Here is a 20,057-nt window from a genome sequence, read left to right on the forward strand (position 1 = left end):
ATATTCTTTGATTTGCAACCAATATTGGGACCAGAATTTCCATTGCTAAGCAAGGTAGTTTTTCGATGAGGCTGGCCCAATTTTATGCCCTTTTGCCATAGTTAAATAAATTATGCAGGCATTAAGCAAATCTGGCTTACCCCATTTTCTTTGCTTGTCGCCAGCCAAATGGGAAGCTCAAAAATGCAATCACATGACTTCAGGATGCTGCAGCTGTTTAAATACATGATGATTACCAAGTGGCTGAATTTCGATCATGCGAACATGCAGATGCTTGATGATCATAAGTGTTGGTTGCAAGTTACTTTTTTTGATGCCACTGTAACTTCGAATATTTGCCAATGAATTGTTGTAAGTCAAGGACTACTTGTACAGTATACTATGCATAATAAAATAACAATAAACAACTATCTCAGCTGACCAGAATCCAGCCACATAAACATTAATTTAAATTGTCTATGGAGATTCCCAGTCATCCAGGTCATGGTTGGCCCAAGGTGCTTTTTCAAGAGGCAACTGGACTTCCTTGTTTTCAAAGTTTCTGGGATGAGATGCAAAATGTCTTCAAAGAAAAACAAGAAAGTCCAGTTTAATTTAAATTATATATTAACATTTCTGAAAATCAGATCTGTTTTTTCTTGCCAAAAACTGCCAGGGAAGTTCTAGCTATTCCACTGGAATGGAGCACAGACAGAAGCACATTGTCTTCTGAGCCTCTTTTCCTTTGCTTGCATGGAACTCAGGCCCTCAAGCATCCTAATTTGGAATGCATATGTCCCAAACTGATCCACCCACACTTCAGAAATAATTACATATTTTAAAAATATTTTTTATAATTTTCTATTACGTAGACAGATTGAGTATTTCTGAAGGAGACATGTTCTTAATGGTTCTTATTATTCTTTTCATTGCTAATAAATTATAGTTGGCATATAGAAATATATATATAATATCTTTCCTAACAGAACTACCTCTCCTAGCAGCAATTCCACGCATGAGTGAGAACTATTACTAGATGTAATATATAGAAATACTTGTAATTTAATGCCAATTTCCTGAGCTGCATAAACTTATTAATTCCAGTGCTGTTGCTCCCTGACTGATGATGAATCATTTCTGAGAGTTCCCTATTGGAGGGAACCTAAAGAAAATACTTCATCATTGCCACTAAAGATCGAATTTTGCTGCAAGATTTGTATTAGCAGTACAGTCAAATGATTCTTTGGCTCCAAGATAAAAGAACATGGTTTCTGTTTTGTTGTTTCAAAGGATGGGCTGACTCCACTGCATTGTGCTGCACGAAGTGGACATGACCAAGTTGTAGAGCTTCTCCTGGAACGAGGTGCCCCTCTGCTTGCCAGGACCAAGGTGTGTTTATAGTTCAGACTAGTATTTTAAGGGAGTTTCTTTGCTATTGAAAACCCATAGCAGTAAATAAATAATAACTAGTAGAGGAATTGATAAGGGTGTAATCAAATATTTAAAATTCATACATCTTTGCTCTCATATGTGTCATGTGGTTATTTATTTTCTCATTCACTTCTATTTCTGCACTGTTTCCATTGCTTTTTATGTAAAAATGCATTCATAAACTTCTACAAGCAGAGTATGTGCAGAGAAAATTAAGAGATCAAAAAATCAGATGTACATTTAGGGAAAGCAGTATTAATATACTACAATAAACAATGGATTTGACACAAAGAACAAATGCAGGAATATCCATTTAGTTTCCAAAACAGAGTGAGGTTTTCCAAGTGAATAAGCAAAATCATAAGTTGTATATCTTGAAAACCAACTTTGAAATATAACTGGGCAATGCATTATTGTAACTTGATGGATGAATCTGTTCAAGACTTAATCTGTTTTTCAAGACTTAAATTTAATTTTGTTGTGGGTACATGCGCATGCATTTACAAGTTTTCACTGCGTAATGTTTTGCCTTGTTTGTTTCAGAATGGACTGTCTCCACTTCATATGGCTGCTCAGGGTGACCATGTGGAGTGTGTCAAACACCTACTGCAGCACAAAGCTCCTGTTGATGATGTTACACTGGATTATCTGACTTCCCTCCATGTTGCTGCACACTGTGGTCACTATCGTGTCACCAAGCTTCTGCTGGATAAGAGAGCAAATCCAAATGCCCGTGCTTTGGTAAACTTTTCATGGATTTCTGGTGGAGCATAAAGGGAACTGAGATACTGACTCCACACATTCAGTTCAGTGACTATATAAAGAAACAGGGGAGACTTGTTGACCTTTTAAGTAGGACACTCTAAAACTCTGTCCCAAATCCATGTAGTTAATAAAGCAATTGAACATTAAAAGATATCTAATGGATATTGTGGCATGTGATAAGAATGTGAGGCAAACAGAATGGTCAGCGTACACGAGAAAGGGGAGCACAGAATTACAGTCAGAGACATTTTGAAACATTAAGTGTTTCATCACAGTCTACATTAAGATTATATTATATTCTTCACCATAAGCAGTGTGTTATAGTGAATGACATCAGCATAATGCAGCCTTCTTCATGGGTGATAAGAAGTTGTGTTGGTTTGGAAGTCCTTTATGGTAGTTTCTAGCCACTATATTTATGCTGCTTGCAAAACCTGAGTGTTGTAGTCCCAACGTTTTCTCCCATCACTTGGGGAAGTTTGAGCTAATATACAGTATCTTTGGTAGATGGTCAGCAATATTTATTTGCTTAATAATTCTGATTTAATAGATACGTATATTTTATTACTTGAGTTCATAGCTTTTCCCCTATAGCCTTTTTCTATTCAGAATATGAATACTAGAGTTTACTCATCTGTTTCAGAACAGGAGTTCTCCCAACTGCTCTATTTGAACCCATTCCATTTCAAGTCCTCTCCTTTTCTTGTGTGCATTCATCTATCAACTTTACAAAATTGGACCACATTCATTCATTTAGATCTATCATCTTACATGGCCACCCGTCTCATATATATGGAACAATTAAACAAACTAAAAAGAGACAAAATGTAAAAATGAATCAGTAGTATAAAAATAGCCACTTAGAACATCAATAATAGCCAATGTTTAAATCAGCGATGAACCATACTGTCATGGCTGCAGCCTAGATGGCAGAGCCAAGTTTTTAATATGTTGCAAAATGCTAGTAGGGTTAAGGCAAGTGTCATATCGGGGATTAATATTCCAGAGGATGGGTGCCATACCTTTCCCCTTCTTGTAATTTCACAGTATACACAGTGTGTATGTATGTATGTATGTATGTATGTATGTATGTATGTATGTATGTATGTACGTACGTACGTATGTGTACACACACACACACACACACACACATATATATATATATATGTATGTATGTATATATATATATGTATATATATATATATCAGTTATTCAGTAATGTATCAAGATTTTTTTTTAGCAAAAGGAAGGAGATATTGACCAGATCACCACTTTAAGTTATATCAGTGTTACCTGCATCATTCCTACCTAATGATAAAGATATTCCTGATTAAGCAGATTTTGGCCAATATCCCACAAGATAACCAAAACACGTTTTACTCCAAGGCTATTCATGCAGTGCTATGGAAATTCACTTCTAGAGCAGGGCTGTTAAGCTCCTGGCCCATGGGCTGGATGTGTGACATGCTGGCCATGCCATGCCTGGTTTAGCGAAGGGGAGAAAAGTCCCAATATGTCATGTGATGCTGCTGTGATGATGTGAGTTTGACACCCCTCTTCTAGAGATTGCCCTGCAAGTCAGTGTAGTATTGCCCACACCCACCAATTATGAAGAATAAGTAGTTTATCTTGATATATCTAGGAAACTTGACCTTCTTAACTAATATGCCTCTATGTAATTGGTTGTACATGTCTACTGATTTCACAGCATCGTGAAATGTATAATGTATAAGTCTTCCATGAATCTTTAGACGTGCTTAAACTTTGTTAAATCAGATGGGAAGGCAAGGAAATATCCAGCTAATCTGTTGCTAAGGAAAACACATGGATATATCCATGTAATAACCAAGTAACCAAAATCTACTTCCACCTAAAGGAAACTTTTACTTTTTATGACATATGGATTCATTCATACACAATGTATGATTCATTTTTTAACCTTAAACACTTCTTGATTGGAAATACACTGTGTAATACTTTTAGGGTAGGGCTGAGGATTATGCTCAATTCTTGGCGGACAAAGTAGCTCGGTTTCGATCGGACTTGGACTCCACCGCAGTAGATCCAGCTGAGACACAGGAGGATCATTTGCCACATCAGTTCTGGGTTGAGTTCCAGGAAGTTGCCTCTGGGGATGTGGACAAGGCCATCCGAGCTGTAAGTGCCTCCACTTGTATTCTGGACCCATGTCCCTCCTGGCTGGTGGCCAACAGCAGGGAGGTGACACATGGCTGGATCCAGGCGGTTGTCACTGCCTCCCTTCGGGAGGGGCACTTCCCCGCCGCGCTCAAAACGGCGGTGGTGAGACCCCTCCTAAAGAAACCATCGTTAGATCCAGCCATCTTAAACAACTTCGTCCTGTCTCCAACCTTCCCTTTATTGGGAAGGTTGTTGAGAAGGTGGTGGCCTTTCAGCTTCGACGGGCCTTGGAGGAAGCTAGTTATCTTGACCCCTTCCAGTCCGGCTTCAGACCTGGTTACAGCACAGAAACCGCTTTGGTCGCATTGACCGATGATCTCTGGAGGGCCAGAGATGGAGGCTATGCGTCCATCCTGGTTCTCCTTGACCTCTCAGCGGCTTTCGATACCATCGACCATGGTATCCTTCTGCGACGACTGCGGGAGGTGGGAGTGGGAGGCACTGTTTTGCGGTGGTTCTCCTCCTACCTCTCGGACAGGTCGCAGTCGGTGTTAGTAGGGGGGCAGAGATCGTCCCTGAGGCCCCTAACATGTGGAGTACCTCAGGGTTCGGTCCTATCCCCCCTACTATTTAACATATACATGAAACCGCTGGGCGAGATCATTCGGAGGCACGGGATAAAATACCATCAATATGCGGACGATACGCAATTGTATCTGTCCGCCCCGTGCCAACTCAATGAAGCGGTGGACGTGATGAACCGGGGTCTGGAGGCCGTTAAGAACTGGATGAGTGCTAACAAAACTGGTGCTCAACCCGGATAAGACCGAGTGGCTGTTGTGTTTCCCCCCCAATAATTTGGCTAATACACCAACGCTTAGGCTGGGGGGTCAATTTTATACCCCTCAGATAGGGTCCGCAACTTAGGAGTCCTCCTGGATCCACAGCTGACTTTTGACCATCAGCTGTCAGCTGTGACCAGGGGGGCATTTGCCCAGGTTCGCCTGGTCCGCCAGTTGCGGCCCTACCTAGATCGGGGGGCCCTCACAACAGTCACTCGAGCCCTTGTGATCTCTAGACTGGAATACTGCAATGGGCTCTACATGGGGTTGCCCCTGAAGTGCATCCGGCGACTACAGCTAGTCCAAAATGCAGCCGCGCGAGTGATAGTGGGCGCATCTCGGTTCGCCCACGTTACACCTGTCCTCCGCGAGCTGCACTGGCTGCCTGTTGGTCTCCGGGTGCGCTTCAGGATAATGATGACCATCTTAAAGCACTCCATGGTAGTGGATCTGGGTACTTGAGAGACCGCCTTCTGCCGATTACCTCCCTAAATCGACCAATCAGAGTCGCACAGACTGGGCCTCCTCCGAATTCCATCTGCCAGTCAATGTCGACTGGCGACCACACGGAGGAGAGCCTTTTCTGTTGCTGCCCCGACCCTATGGAACGAGCTCCCCATGGAGATCCGCACCCTCACCACGATCCAGACCTTCCGCGCAGCCCTCAAGATCTGGCTCTCCCAGCAGGCCTGGGGATAGGCTTCCAATTACCCGCCCGAGTGTTTGATTGCTGAATGAAAGTTGGTGTTTTATTATTTTTCTTTTGTTCACAAAGTGTTTGTTTTGACCTTGCACTTCCCCTCCCCTGTGGTTGTAAGCCGCCCTGAGTCCCCTCAGGGAAAAGGGCGGCATATAAATCCCAATAAAACCTAAACCTAAAACCTTAGGCAGAATTAACTTTTCAAATTATTAGGGATTAAACAAGATACCATACAATAGACCAGAGCTTAACGTCAACATAAGTGGCTTAAGTGTCAGTGGACAGGGGTAAAGGATGAGATTGCCTTTCAGCCACTGAACCAAAAAGAAAATGGAAACTTGAGAAAACAAGATTTTTTTTACTGTTTTTAAGCTCCTTAAATAGTATTTTCTTTTAGAATAAGAGCATCGATAGCTGAAATGAACTACAGTCCATGAAAGCTATTAACATAGTACATTTGTTAACTTTTAAGCTGCCCAAGTCTGTTTTTTTGTTCTTGATAAAAGAAATAATGTATTCCTGCCTTCTGTGCATAAGTGCCCTTACTTAACCATGATAATGACCTAATCATGAAATGTGCAGTATAACATGCATATGACATATGTATGTTTTGCTTCTTCATATTATCAATACAGTATCACATACAAGTGTATAAGGAATAGAGTTTGTGTTGTAATGTCAAAACACACCCATCCTTTCCTATGAATGCCCATACTTCTATATATTTCTATTTTGGACATTGTATAGGTCTCCCCATGAATTCAGATACAGTGTATTTGTTTTTCCATGACTTGCCTGTGTTATTGAAATAGTGCATTTTTTGTAGGACACAAATCACACTGTTTTTTAGCTTAGTCAATGCAGTTCTGGAATGTAATATATTGTGATTGTGTTCTATAGAATGTGCTTTTGGGTATCATGGATACAATTTAGGAATGACCTGAAATGGACTGTATTAGAACTGAGACAAGAAAGTGAACATTTCCTTTCTTTTCCATTTATTCTTATAGCTTAGAGATTGCCAAGCATTCCAACAACTTAAAAAAAGACTTAAGATTTAATTTGTGCCATCCATATGCCAAGTATGTGAGCTAAAAGAAATCAGTCTGTGACTATTTTTTCTTACTCCCAAATGGCTCTAAATTGTAAACAATGTCATTTCAGGAGCATCTTGGGAATGGGAAAGATGGGCATGTGGTGCTTTGTTCTAACTAGAATTAGAAACACCTACATTATTAAAAATATTTAAAAATTCAGGCAATAAGTAATTGGCAATACTGAAACAAATAGCATTTTTAAAAATTGAAGAAAGGGGATTATTGCTTTCACTCTAGTGTGCATCCTCCAAGTTAGGAGAGAATCCACGATTTTCCACTTGATAATAAAAAACTACAATATCATAGGGATTAACTTAATTTCACATGATTTCTATCCCAGCATATCACTCTGCAAAAGGACCATTTAAAATACCAAAAAAGGATGTTGTGTCAATAATAGTAAATTCAAACCCCATTACAAAACTTGTATTTCCTGTACATAGTGTTGATTCAAATGGTCTGTTTTTAAAAAATATAGGCTGGCAGAGAAGTTCATGGATGTTGAGTTTTCTACTTGCCTTATCCTTTGAGTTTTCGAAGAGGCTTTTCTGTGACACATGATTCTTATGGAATAATGTCATATAGTCAGCCCTGGCTTTCTACAGAAAAGGGTGTTGGTAGGCTAGAGTTCTGTCCAATTTGGAACAAATGCTGCCCCTCAGTTGAGCTTCCTCCTATCCCACTCAGAATGTCAAGAGCAATTCTGAACCTTTAGAAAGCTTCCTGGGAGTAGAGAGGCTGGTAAGAGTAGATCATACTTATTTTGGTTTCTTGTTAAAACCAATAAATTACAAATTGACTGATACTTCCTATGGTTGTCATAAATGCCATTATTCAAGTCTCATACGGTCTTCAATAATTAGAGATCTCTTGCTATATTCTATTTCTTTGCAAAAAAAAAAGATAACATTTCAACATTGTCCCACAATGGTTCAAAATGCATAGATTTACAAAAATACTTTTATACAAGATAAGGTCAAATTAACTACTGACGTAATCATTCCATTACAGTTAACATTATTAATTGACAGCCTTATGTTGAGCCATAGAAAATGGTGGCAATATAAACAGAACATTCTTACTCTGATGTCCTTCCTCCATACTCTAAGCAGCCTGGAAGCTACTTTAGTGCAGGTGCAGACCTATATTGATGTCAGTGATTAAGAGTTTATATTATTTACACATGGTGGGTAATGCTACACTACTGTGGTCTCTGTCGCTACTATTATAGCAGAAGAGTGAAGAATATCACACACGTTAAACTGCCAATCAGACATGTTGTCTGCTTAAAATGTCCATTCACAATTCTCTTTTGGAGTCATTGCTGCAGCTGTTCCAGTAGTTCTGGAATTCCTGTTTTCTTAGTATGCCAGAATCTGACTTTTTTAAAAAAGGGGATAGCCTATCTGATTTGACAATGAAAGGTGCATGCTTTAACTAACATGACTGTTTTTTGCACAGAATGGTTTTACTCCACTGCACATTGCTTGCAAGAAAAATCGCATTAAAGTAATGGAACTGCTGGTGAAATATGGGGCTTCAATCCAAGCTATAACAGAGGTAGAGAATTTCACAAAGAGCCATCTCTTATGGCCATCTCTTCTTTCTCTTCACACTCTCCTATTTATACATATATACTGTATATATATATAAATCCGGAAGAATTTAAAGGCATTTTGCAGAGGAGTAAAATTGCTATTGCTTTATTTCACAGTCGGGCCTGACTCCAATTCATGTGGCTGCATTTATGGGGCATTTGAACATAGTTCTCCTTCTACTGCAAAATGCGGCTTCTCCAGATGTCACTAACATTGTGAGTATGGCTTGGATTTTAATAATCCTAGAATAGCTGAGTGTGATGTGCCCTTACCAGAAGCTATGCTAGATATTAGTATTTTGTAAACATTTTCTAACTAGCCTTCTTTCTGGGATACAATGAAAATGGAATATGGTCCTTTTTCAGTCATCTGCTTGTCTTGTAAATACTTTTAAAACACACTTTTATTTCCGAAATCTCAAAGCAATGTCTAAGCAATAAATAATTTCAGGATCTTTTCGTTCTATCTACTCCTCAATCTTCCTATGTCTTCAGTCCTATGTCTGACTGCTATAATAGCAGAGTTATGCCAGGGGTGCCCGTATATGATAGAGCATGCTCAAAGTTTCCAAAAGCTAGTAAATTTCCAATGATAAAAAGTATCCCAAGCTATCTGAGATTGAGTATAGACTAAAATCTAAATCTTGTACAATACTTACACAATAGATTTATGTTCAGTAAATAAATATAAATAAATTTCCCAGCCTTATATTCAAGCATAAACATTAACAATGACATCTTTTAAAGTGTGTATTGTGGTATTGTTTTGTTTGTCTTTTATCCCTTATCTGTATCCCCTTCCCTGACTTGGATTGTGAGCCACCCTGAGTCCCCTCCGGGGAAAAGGGTGGCATATAAGTGCAATAAATCCCAATTCCAATTCCAATCTATGTTAGTTACTATTTTTTCACTTTTAAATATAGTTGTCAGATTGATGTCAGTATGTGGCATATGTAGATAAACTATGTTTGATTTTATAACCAAGGATTGGAGGTCCAACTACTTGTTTTCTGTTTAGAAAACTCTAATTTTCTAGCATTTTCTGCTACCTAGGAATAGCAGAAACAGAAGGGGTAATTCTTGTTGCTATGGCATCCTCACATTTTCCTTCCAATTAGTCTGGCAGCATATAGGAAAAAGTTCTGTCAGAGGAAAATTGACATTAGATTTCTCTCTTGGGATTTTTATATGCTGTCATTAGAATAATAGTTTTAACTCACACTATGTGGAAAATAGATACTTGTGATACACAAGACTAACTCACATGAAATGAATTTAAAGGTTTTATTCAGATGGCTAGCAAATTGTCCCATTCATTCTTCTTCAGCGTGGGGAAACTGCTTTACACATGGCGGCTCGTGCAGGACAAGTAGAAGTGGTGCGCTGTCTCTTGAGGAATGGTGCTTTGGTTGATGCACGAGCCAGGGTATGTATTTATGTATGTCATGCACATTTTAAAAAAATTAGAATAATTCTAGTAATCTAGTGTACTATGATGAACAGGTTTTATTTTTTTCTAGCAATCTTCTATAGTGTGAAGAACTCAAAGATACATGGATAGATGTATGTATGTATGTATATATGGATGAATGGATGGATGGATAAGATTAGATAAGATGAATGGATGGATGGATAGATAGATAACTCCTTTCCTGTTTTGAGTTGTAGGAGGAACAGACACCATTGCATATTGCTTCTCGCTTGGGCAAAACAGAAATTGTGCAGCTACTTCTGCAACACATGGCACATCCAGATGCTGCAACAACCAATGGTATACACCACTACACATTTCTGCCCGAGAAGGCCAAGTTGATGTAGCATCAGTTCTACTGGAGGCAGGTGCAGCACATTCTTTGGCTACCAAGGTAATTCTCAAGTTTTGGTTGCTAATGTTCCAATATTAGCAAAGTAGCACCACATTAGAATTTTATCAATAGATTGTTGTGGCTAGCTTGAGTAACTAGAAGCAACGATATTGAAATTATATTGCTCCATTGTAGTAACAATGTACACACAAACACACACACACACATACACACACACACACTGATTTTCTACTTCTATATTTTGCAGAAGGGATTCACACCACTACATGTGGCAGCAAAGTATGGAAGCCTTGATGTGGCAAAGCTCCTTTTGCAGCGTCGTGCATCTGCTGATTCAGCTGGGAAGGTAAGAATTAGCATTCCAGTTTAAATTACAAATAACCAAGACATTTTGTTCTAAGTGTTAATTATCCTAATTTTGATGTTGCATTCAATATTATATAGCAAGTATGTCAGGGTTCCAAGTAACAACCCCGACAAAAGTTGATATTGAAATAAAAATATCATTTATATTGCTACACAAATACTATGCCTATTCTATTTTTGCAGAAGCTTTCCCACTATTATTTGCTACAGATACTGCTTATATCCTATTGTAAAGGGCAAATTTCAATGGATCTCAATGACTGACTTTTTTATAGGATTATCACATGAAGGCTTCCTTTTTAGATTGTTTAGGTTGTTTGCATGTCATAAAAAGGCCAGAACATTATAATTAGTACATATCAATGTTTCTACACATACTTCATAAGATCAACTAGATCTAGTATGTGTAGTCTTACATGTTCATGCCAATTATTTTTAATGACATGCAGTGGGACAAGAAAGGTAGAACAAAAGAGGTATTATAAAGGGAAAGATGGAACAATCGATACTTTAGCAATAGACTGTTCTTTGCAATGTGTCACTTAGTGCCAGTCTCAATGTCAGTATTCTGTTACCTCATTAGATAATACGCATTTAATTTTCTAACTCAGTTGAAAAGGGAGGAGAAATGTGCTTTCTTCAGATTAACATGTAATTCCATAAACAATCATTCCGTGTTGGTTATCGTGCTCAGATAGGCGAGAAAAGGCACTTGATGCTTCAACATGAGCTTGCTGTCCTGCCCAATATAGCATTCTGAGCCTCCCAGTTTGGCTACCTTCTTCTCTATAAACACTTTGGGGACTTATTTGGCAGAGATTTAAATAACCTTGCAGCAATTCCCCCCTCACATTCTTTCTGCTTCCCAGTTTGACCTCACCTGCAACTTCTTGGTAATTCTTTCAGCAACAATGCAACTGCTTGGAAATGAAACATTTCCCTGACAAATGATTAGCTTTTGCCGTTATTGTACAGCGAGTGAGATTAGGGGATCCCACAATTCTTTATTTTCTATAAATACGCTTGCATGTAATTGTACCATGAGTATATTTGTTAGTAATAATAATAAAATATTTCAATGATGACCAGAAACCCATAGGTAAAATGAAAGTGTTTTATTTTACTTTTTGCTATGAAGTATTTGAGATTGCAATTTGTTAATAAAGTATATGGTTAGGATTGCAGTACATCAGGCTGTATAAAATACTTTGAGTTGGAAACTGCTGTCCTAATCATAGTGAAGGACATCTTTTGATAATATTCTGACCTCTCTGGAAAAGTCTTTTTTGCTAAGTGTCCCACACTAAGTGCTCTGAGCTCAAAACAGGTCTGATTTAAGCAGAGGATACTTTTATGGTAGTTGGGAAAGTGTCAGAAAGCTTTCAATAAGGACAAAACATCTGGTATGAATCAAAATAGGGTATTTCAAGCTTGAAACATTTTAAATCCAAACTATTTTGTGCTCTGCTACACATTATATTATTGCAGAAAATTTAATGAATTTGAAATGGCTTATTTTTTTAAAGCAGTATTATTTTATCTAATATTGATGTAATACTATTTTTTAAATTATTTTGTTATTGATTTAAATAACATGTCTAATACGAAATAATTCACTTTGAATTAAACATGCTGTGGGTTTTTTTTCTGATCAATTGCTTATTTAATTTATACTGTTGTTTTCTAATTAATGTTAGTATAAACAAAGCTAACCACCACTTAATGCCTTAACATAAACCGCCCTTTCCAGAATGGTCTCACTCCCCTCCATGTTGCTGCTCACTATGACAATCAGAAAGTGGCACTACTATTATTAGAGAAAGGGTCTTCTCCTCATGCTACTGCCAAGGTGAGATTTACCATTTTATTGTAAATTTGTTCTGGTTGTTCTAAAATAGTGTTTTTCAAACTTGGCAACTTTAAGATGTGTGGTCTGCAGAAGTTTGTATGTTGGGGAAGTTTGAAAAATACTTCTAAAATCAACAAACTAGAACCTTGCAGACTAGTAGGATCATAACTATCTTCCATCTTAATTGCCGCATATCCAATATGTCTGGAAGGAATCTATTTAAGGAAGGCAACTATGAATGATGTTAGAGTATTGAGAATAGAGTATTGTTTCCACTAAGCTGACCTTGTCTGATCATGGAAGGCTTGGTCAATACCAGCACAGAAGAATACGAAGAAATACTAGTATGGTAGGCTAGCTGGAGAAGTAAAAAATCTTTCTGGAAAAAATGCAATAGTAAGCCACTCCATATTATTGCTAGAAAATGTCTGGATATGTCCAACATGTCAAATTATTCTTAAGAAGACTTTATGTTCACCTTTAGTTCTATACAAGTTATATGAATTCTAATGAAGAATAATATGTTTAAGGGAAAGCATTTAACTATCCTCAATAAGGTTATGTGTTCTATAATTAAAATTGGACATTTGAAAGATCAGTGTCAACATACGCCTTACCTGGATTGCAACTGCGATTTCATGCAAGAAACTATGGCTAATATTATTATTTATGTGAAAGCTGTGGAAAATAATGGCTATTCTCTGTGGCGCAGTGGTTAGAATGCAGTACTGCAGGGCTAACTCACTGCTCACTCCAGGAGTTCAATCCTGACCAGCTCAAGGTTGACTCAGCCTTCCATCCTTCCGAGGTTAGTAAAATGAGGACCAGATTGTTGAGGGCAAATATGCTGACACTGTAAAGCGCTTAGAGAGGGCTGTAAAGCACTGTGAAGTGATATATAAGTCTAAGTGCTATTATGAAAGAAAAAGAAATTAAAACCTATATTAATACAAGGCAATTGGTTTTAGAATGGGTATACTCCTCTACACATTGCTGCTAAGAAGAATCAGATGCAGATAGCCACAACCCTGCTAAATTATGGAGCAGAGACCAACATTGTGACCAAACAAGGAGTGACTCCACTTCACTTGGCCTCTCAAGAAGGTCATTCTGACATGGTGAATTTACTTCTGGAGAAGGGAGCCAATATTCATGTGGCCACAAAGGTAATGCCCTCCTTCTATTAAGAATGAACTTTTGAACTGGGATTTAGAAAATGATGTAAGTGTTCAACAAACCAGTACAAAATATTAAGTTATATTAGAGAATTAAAAACAGGAAAATGTGTAAAAATATATTTGGCTAATATCTTATCTAAAATCACAAAATCCATATTAGTGGGATTGATTTTTAAAATCTATTTAAATAGGAGATAATATCAATAGTAGATAATATATTCATAGAGGTTTGTGTGGGTCTGCTTAAGTGTTAATTGGAAATTGCAGTTAAATCTTTTAGATCATTTTGCAGTGAAGTAGAGAGAGCGCAAAATTTTACCCCAATTTTATTCACTTGTAGAGTATTTCATTTTTTTCTGCCTTTTTTCTCCAGCATATGTATGAGGCCACTATCCCTGTTATTCATTCTTTTATAATACTATTTTATTCCTCCCTCCCTCTCTTGTTTTGTTCATAGCTATAACCTTTGTGTTCTCCAATATATACAAGAATTGGAAAGACACTATGAATGAGTCTACAGTCTGAATATTTCATGATAATTGTTAGAAAGAAATTATTTGAATAATGAATTTCATTAGGCTAACTCTGAGATGACATATTTAGGAATATCATCCTACATTACAGCCTTTGCTAGGTGTGAGTTCCATGAGGCAATGTGGTCCCAGTTTGTGGTATTCAGGGGGAATATCTTTAATTATTACAGTGTAAAAAATTCTTTATATCATTTGTATTACTAAAATACTTATGTTGTTAATTTTCAGAGCGGACTGACATCTTTACATTTAGCAGCTCAAGAAGATAAAGTAAATGTAGCTGATATGCTGATAAAGCATGGAGCAAACAAAGATGCTCAGACTAAGGTATAACAAATAGTAACTTCCAGGACAATAAAATAACTTTCCAATGCCTTGTCACATTCTCTACTTACGCTTTTGGGGGGTCCTTTCATTTAGCTGGGTTACACTCCACTAATTGTGGCTTGTCACTATGGAAACATCAAGATGGTGAACTTCCTTCTGAAGCAAGGAGCTAATGTCAATGCTAAGACAAAGGTAAATGTATATTGTTTCCTTCCATTCTCATTTACAAACAACCACAATATTAATTTATATTTAAGAAATTTATATATTTGCAAGAAATTTGCAATATATGAAAGAAGAAGTCAATGTTTCAGTACAGTGTTCTATGAATAATGCAACATTATAATGTATTTGACTATGTACCGATAATATACATAGCCAATCATTAGCATTGTGGCCATGGAATTCTGTAACTTTGGACTTCTCTAAATGACAGTGCTAATGCATTTCATTAGCATCAGTCTGAGGAAGCTATTCTAAAAATATGCAATTAAAAATAAAAGTTATGAATGATAATCCAAATGGCACGGTGTTATACTTACTTAAAATTAATAAGTGTAAAGGTGTAGTGCATCCTGTAACGTCTACTTTCATATTTATTTATTAATTAAGATTATATGATGCCGATCTCACCTTGGGGTGATTCTAGGTAGCTTACAACCCATACAAACAACAAGATAAGCATTAAAGTAATAATACTAATAATCAAATTGAATTAAAATACGGCAAGGTGCATAGAGGAGAAGGCAAAGTCTTATTTCAGTCTACTAACCACCTAAATATGGACCAGGGTCCCAGGCCAATTAGGGCCTCAGGCCAATTGTCCAAGGTAGGTCTTCAGCTCTTTCAGAAGACCAGAAAGAAGAGTGCAGATCTCATCATGGGGGCATAATGTTCCAGAGGGCAGGATCCATGGCAGAAAAGGCTTTTCTCCTGCACCCTGCGAGTGAAATTCCTTGACTGATGGGGTCCACAGAAGGCCTCTTCTGTCAGTGTGGGTGGGACAACATGGGTGAGATAGTTTCCTCAGATAATACATATTAATGACAGAAAAGATCTAGGCATCATAGTGCAGAAGGAAGTAAACAGCACTGTGAAAAGGCATATATTATGTAGGGATCCTAGGAAAAGAACGAATCATAAAAATCCAAAATATAATGCCATTAATACAAATCTACAACAGTCTGGCTGTAAAGTACTAGGTACAGATCTGGCTGCTACACTTTGAAAAAGATTATAACATAACCTGGGAAAAGTGCCGAAAGGACCAGCCAAAATGATCAGAGCCCTTGAACATTTATGTATGAAAAAAAGGATTAGAATGTTTCAGTTTGGGGGGGAGGGGAAGGGGACCTGAGGTGTATGGAATTTCTGAATGTATAGAGAAAGTCACCACCAGAAAATATTTGCTCCTTCTCTAAAAATCAGGACCATCTACAAACCTATTTGAAGGTGATTTGAAATGACAAAAAAAAGGCCTTTTCACATAGTACTAGCAATCCCAACCTTCCCAGCTTAGCACACCAGCAGTGGTGGTGGTGGCAGGAGGAAGGAGATGGTTTTGTACATGGGCTCACTACATACACGAATGGAGCTTTGCATGCTTGCCCACTACTTGTACGGCTCGGTTCCTTATGGGCCGCGAACTAGTCCCAGTTCCCAGACCAGGAGTTGTGGACCACTAACATAGTGCATAAGCAATTTGTACTGTACTATAATGTAATGGCCATTGACCTGGATGGCTTGAAAGGAGATAGTATACTTGAAAAGTATTGTTCTTAACTGAGGGTTACTTCTGGGTTGGGAATAGCATGCTTTCAAATATCACCTGCAGGAGAATAACAATAGAAAAGGTGTTTGCCTCCATATTGAATTTATAAGTATATTACTTAGAATAAATTCAATGATGTTATTATAGTGAGAATTTAACAGGGATATTGTTGGAAGGCTTAAGACTAAACTGCTGTGAAAATTTCAGGGTTGTAGGTAAGCAGAATATGTGTAACATGGAGCAAAACATATAAATGCTTACTTTAGTTTTCCTATCTCTCTTCTCCCACTCCAAATAAAACACCAGCAGTTATATAGTCCCAAATAAAAGAGATACTGTTTATAATTTTACAGAACACCAACACAATCAAATTTCATGGTAACCTAGGGTCTTTTTATTTTATTTTCTTTGACCCATTGATTGCTTTTTTAAAACCTAAATTATGAAAAATTAATAGGGATTTGATAGGTGTTAGATATGTGAAAAAATTGGTTATTGATGTTTGTTGTCTGATGAAAACAGCCGGCATCACTGTGATTAATACTTCTGTGAAATCAGAGGAATATTAAAATAACTGTATTTTAAGATTTTTGTCCCCTTTATATTCTTAAACATGATAACTACCGCTAATTTCAGAATGGATACACTCCTCTGCACCAAGCTGCTCAGCAAGGTCACACTCACATCATCAATGTTCTTCTTCAACATGGGGCCAAGCCAAATGCAATCACTGCGGTAAGATTTTAGAGTATTTACTCATATAGTTGCAATGATTTGTTTTACATTTTGAACTCCAACATGTCTTAGAAAGTAAATTAGATTAGTCAGCTAGAATCTGATGGATGGATGTGACTACTTGGAGAACTTATAGCAAGACACACAAGTCAACTAAAATATATTATAATTAATAATTTAATAAGACAAATGGTATGTATTGTACGCATGAAGTCTTTAAACTATAGAATGGATATCATTGCACATACAATAAATGCATGTCGTCATAGTTTATGATTAAACATGCAGCTGCTGAAAAACATAACATGATGCAATGGTAATAGTGAAACAAGAACTTTATCACATGAGCCATGGTGGCACAATGGTTAGAATACAGCACTGCAGGCTGACTCTGCCCACAACCAGGAGTTCAATCCTGATTGACTGAAGGTTGACTCATCCTTCCATCCTTCCAAGGTTGTTAAAAATGAGGACCCAAATTGTTGGGGATGATATGCTGACTTTGTAAACTGCTAAGAGAGCGCTGTAAAGCTCTATGGAGCAGAATGTAAGTCTAAGTGCTATTGTTATTGCTACAGACATATTTTTGTCACTCATTCTCCTGTAGCAGAGCCAAATTTGATTGGTTTCTTTTACCTGATCATTCTATAAACATTGATTAAATATATTTTTAATTCATAGATAATTATTACAGGAATTCAGATTGGTTAGATAATATTGTGATACTAATATTTTTACTATTTCTTCCCTTAATTAACAATGAGGAAACAGGGCACGATGCTGAAGCAATAATACAGATAGGAAACAGTAGTTATCACTTCTATAATAAGTTACTATATTGGCAACTAAAACAAAGTTAGTTCTTTTTTCCCTAAAGTTAAAAAAAACACTTTAGAGTCTGAATATTATGTATTTGGTTTTTATTTAAAATAAGAGAATGTATATAAACACGTTTAAAATATACTGATTTTTCCCCTCTTTTGCTGGGTGTGCATCAGCAGCATCTTGTACATATCTGATCTAATATTTCTGAGTTGGAACCTCTTAAATTCCTGCTATATCTGGGTTCTATTAATACTATTATCAAAATAATTGCCAATTAAAAGCTTATTGTCAAAATTATACAAGAACACATGTAGCAAATAAAAAATATCTAATGAGGTGCAGAAAGCTTTGGGTTAAATTATTAAAAAGTGTGCACTTTAAAAAAATACAGTATCACAGACAGATGTTCTGAGTTTATGTTTCCATGGCAATTGCTGCTATAGTTTGAGCAAAGTTGCAAAGGGTTTTTCCATAGTGAATGACTTACTTTGGATGGAAATGTTGGTTCATGTACTTCTGGGTGTGACCTCATTGGTTTATATCACAGTATTCCTTTTCCTTCTTTCCTCCTCCAGAATGGCAATACTGCCTTAGCAATTGCTAAGCGTCTGGGATACATCTCAGTAGTAGATACATTAAAGGTTGTAACAGAGGAAGTAATCACCACTACAACTGTGAGTACAGCAGACGTTTTTCCAACTATTTATTCTGGTTTTGTTTATTTGATGTATCTTTTAAAAGAGATAAATTAATTATGTCCATTGTAATTCAGTACTTATCAGCATATCCATACAGAGAAGTGTTAAGCATATTCATAAATGTACTAAAACATAGCTCACTGTGATATTTGAATTTTATGCCTTTTCTACAGATCTACAAACATTTCCAGTTAAATTTCATATCAATTGTGCATTGCTTTTAATATTTACTTATTTGGGTTGTCTTTCTATATCTGTTCTTTCTGATATTGGGAAGGGTTCCTGTGGTCAGCCAGTATAGGAACCTGTACTTTCTGTATCCCTGATTATAGAAAGATTTCATGCTGTAAAGAAGTGAACAAATGTTTTGTAACCAGGAAAGTAATACAGATTCAGTTAAATCGTACTGTATTAAGTGCTTCATTTATTGCTTACTTTGAATATTTTATTAATTAAGAAGAGGCAATTCTATATTGCCCTTAAAGTTTTGGTTCTATGTCCCACATTACATTTAGTTATTGTAGCTAGTTAGTAAGAGTATTTTCACATTTACATCAAATATGAAAGTGAGTTTGGATTTATTATATATCAAGCTTAGAAATAATAGTCTCTTTGGTACAAACAAGGAATTTGAGGCAGAAGTGGATGGGTTAAAAACAGAAATGTTCTTCATCTTATAATTGTTAGTATTTTAAAATATTGAAATTATTTGGTACTCTACTCATCAAGCTTATACAATGGAGCACACTGCAAAAAATTTACCAAAATTAATCTAGTCCTTTTAATAGTAGATGCAAACATGATTCATGTGCTTGGTAGTGATAAGACTGTTGATATTTATAGAGAAGCAAAAAATATAAAGGAGGAACAATTTTAAGTAGAACAGACTACTTAGGGGCTAAGTATTTAAATGGAGGAACATTTTTATAAATATATTTATAATGTTTATATTTATATATACTTGCTCTGTAACTTAAAAAAAAGAGATTGCAAACAATTCTTAAAATGAAATCCAAAGAGTTGCTGTTTAGGAAAAGAATTTACTGTTGACATGAAAATGTCATATTTGAACAAGTTTACTGCCAACTTGAATACCTTTATGGCGTGGCTTTATGCATAGGCAGATGAGTATCTGAAAATCAGGAATCTCATCAATTAATACTTTTATTTAAAAAAGAGTGGAATTTAAACACGGCCTTCCTTTCTGTAATCATGTAGACCAGTGGTTCTCAACCTTCCCAATGCCACGACCCTTTAATACAGTTGCACATGTTGTGGTGACCCCCAACCATAAAATTGGTGTCTTGGTTCCTAAAACCATCGAAAATATGTATTTTCTGATGGTCTTAGGCAACTCCTGTGAAAGGGTCGTTCGACCCCCAAAGGGGTCCCGATTCAT

General features: G+C 36.9%; 1 protein-coding gene across 1 annotated transcript in view; it reads left to right on the forward strand.

Moving 5' to 3' along the window:
* Positions 1-20,057, forward strand: part of ANK2 (ankyrin 2) — a 187,696-nt gene that overhangs the window by 99,094 nt on the left and 68,545 nt on the right. Inside the window, 14 exon segments of the mRNA XM_032224365.1 lie at positions 1,270-1,368; positions 1,954-2,151; positions 8,415-8,513; positions 8,668-8,766; positions 9,878-9,976; positions 10,219-10,318; positions 10,321-10,415; positions 10,624-10,722; positions 12,493-12,591; positions 13,560-13,757; positions 14,531-14,629; positions 14,723-14,821; positions 17,037-17,135; positions 18,536-18,634. Coding sequence (XP_032080256.1) covers positions 1,270-1,368; positions 1,954-2,151; positions 8,415-8,513; positions 8,668-8,766; positions 9,878-9,976; positions 10,219-10,318; positions 10,321-10,415; positions 10,624-10,722; positions 12,493-12,591; positions 13,560-13,757; positions 14,531-14,629; positions 14,723-14,821; positions 17,037-17,135; positions 18,536-18,634 — 1,581 coding nt within the window.

The sequence above is a fragment of the Thamnophis elegans genome, chromosome 9 (assembly GCF_009769535.1).
Source record: "Thamnophis elegans isolate rThaEle1 chromosome 9, rThaEle1.pri, whole genome shotgun sequence".
Classification (NCBI taxonomy): Eukaryota; Metazoa; Chordata; class Lepidosauria; order Squamata; family Colubridae; genus Thamnophis; species Thamnophis elegans.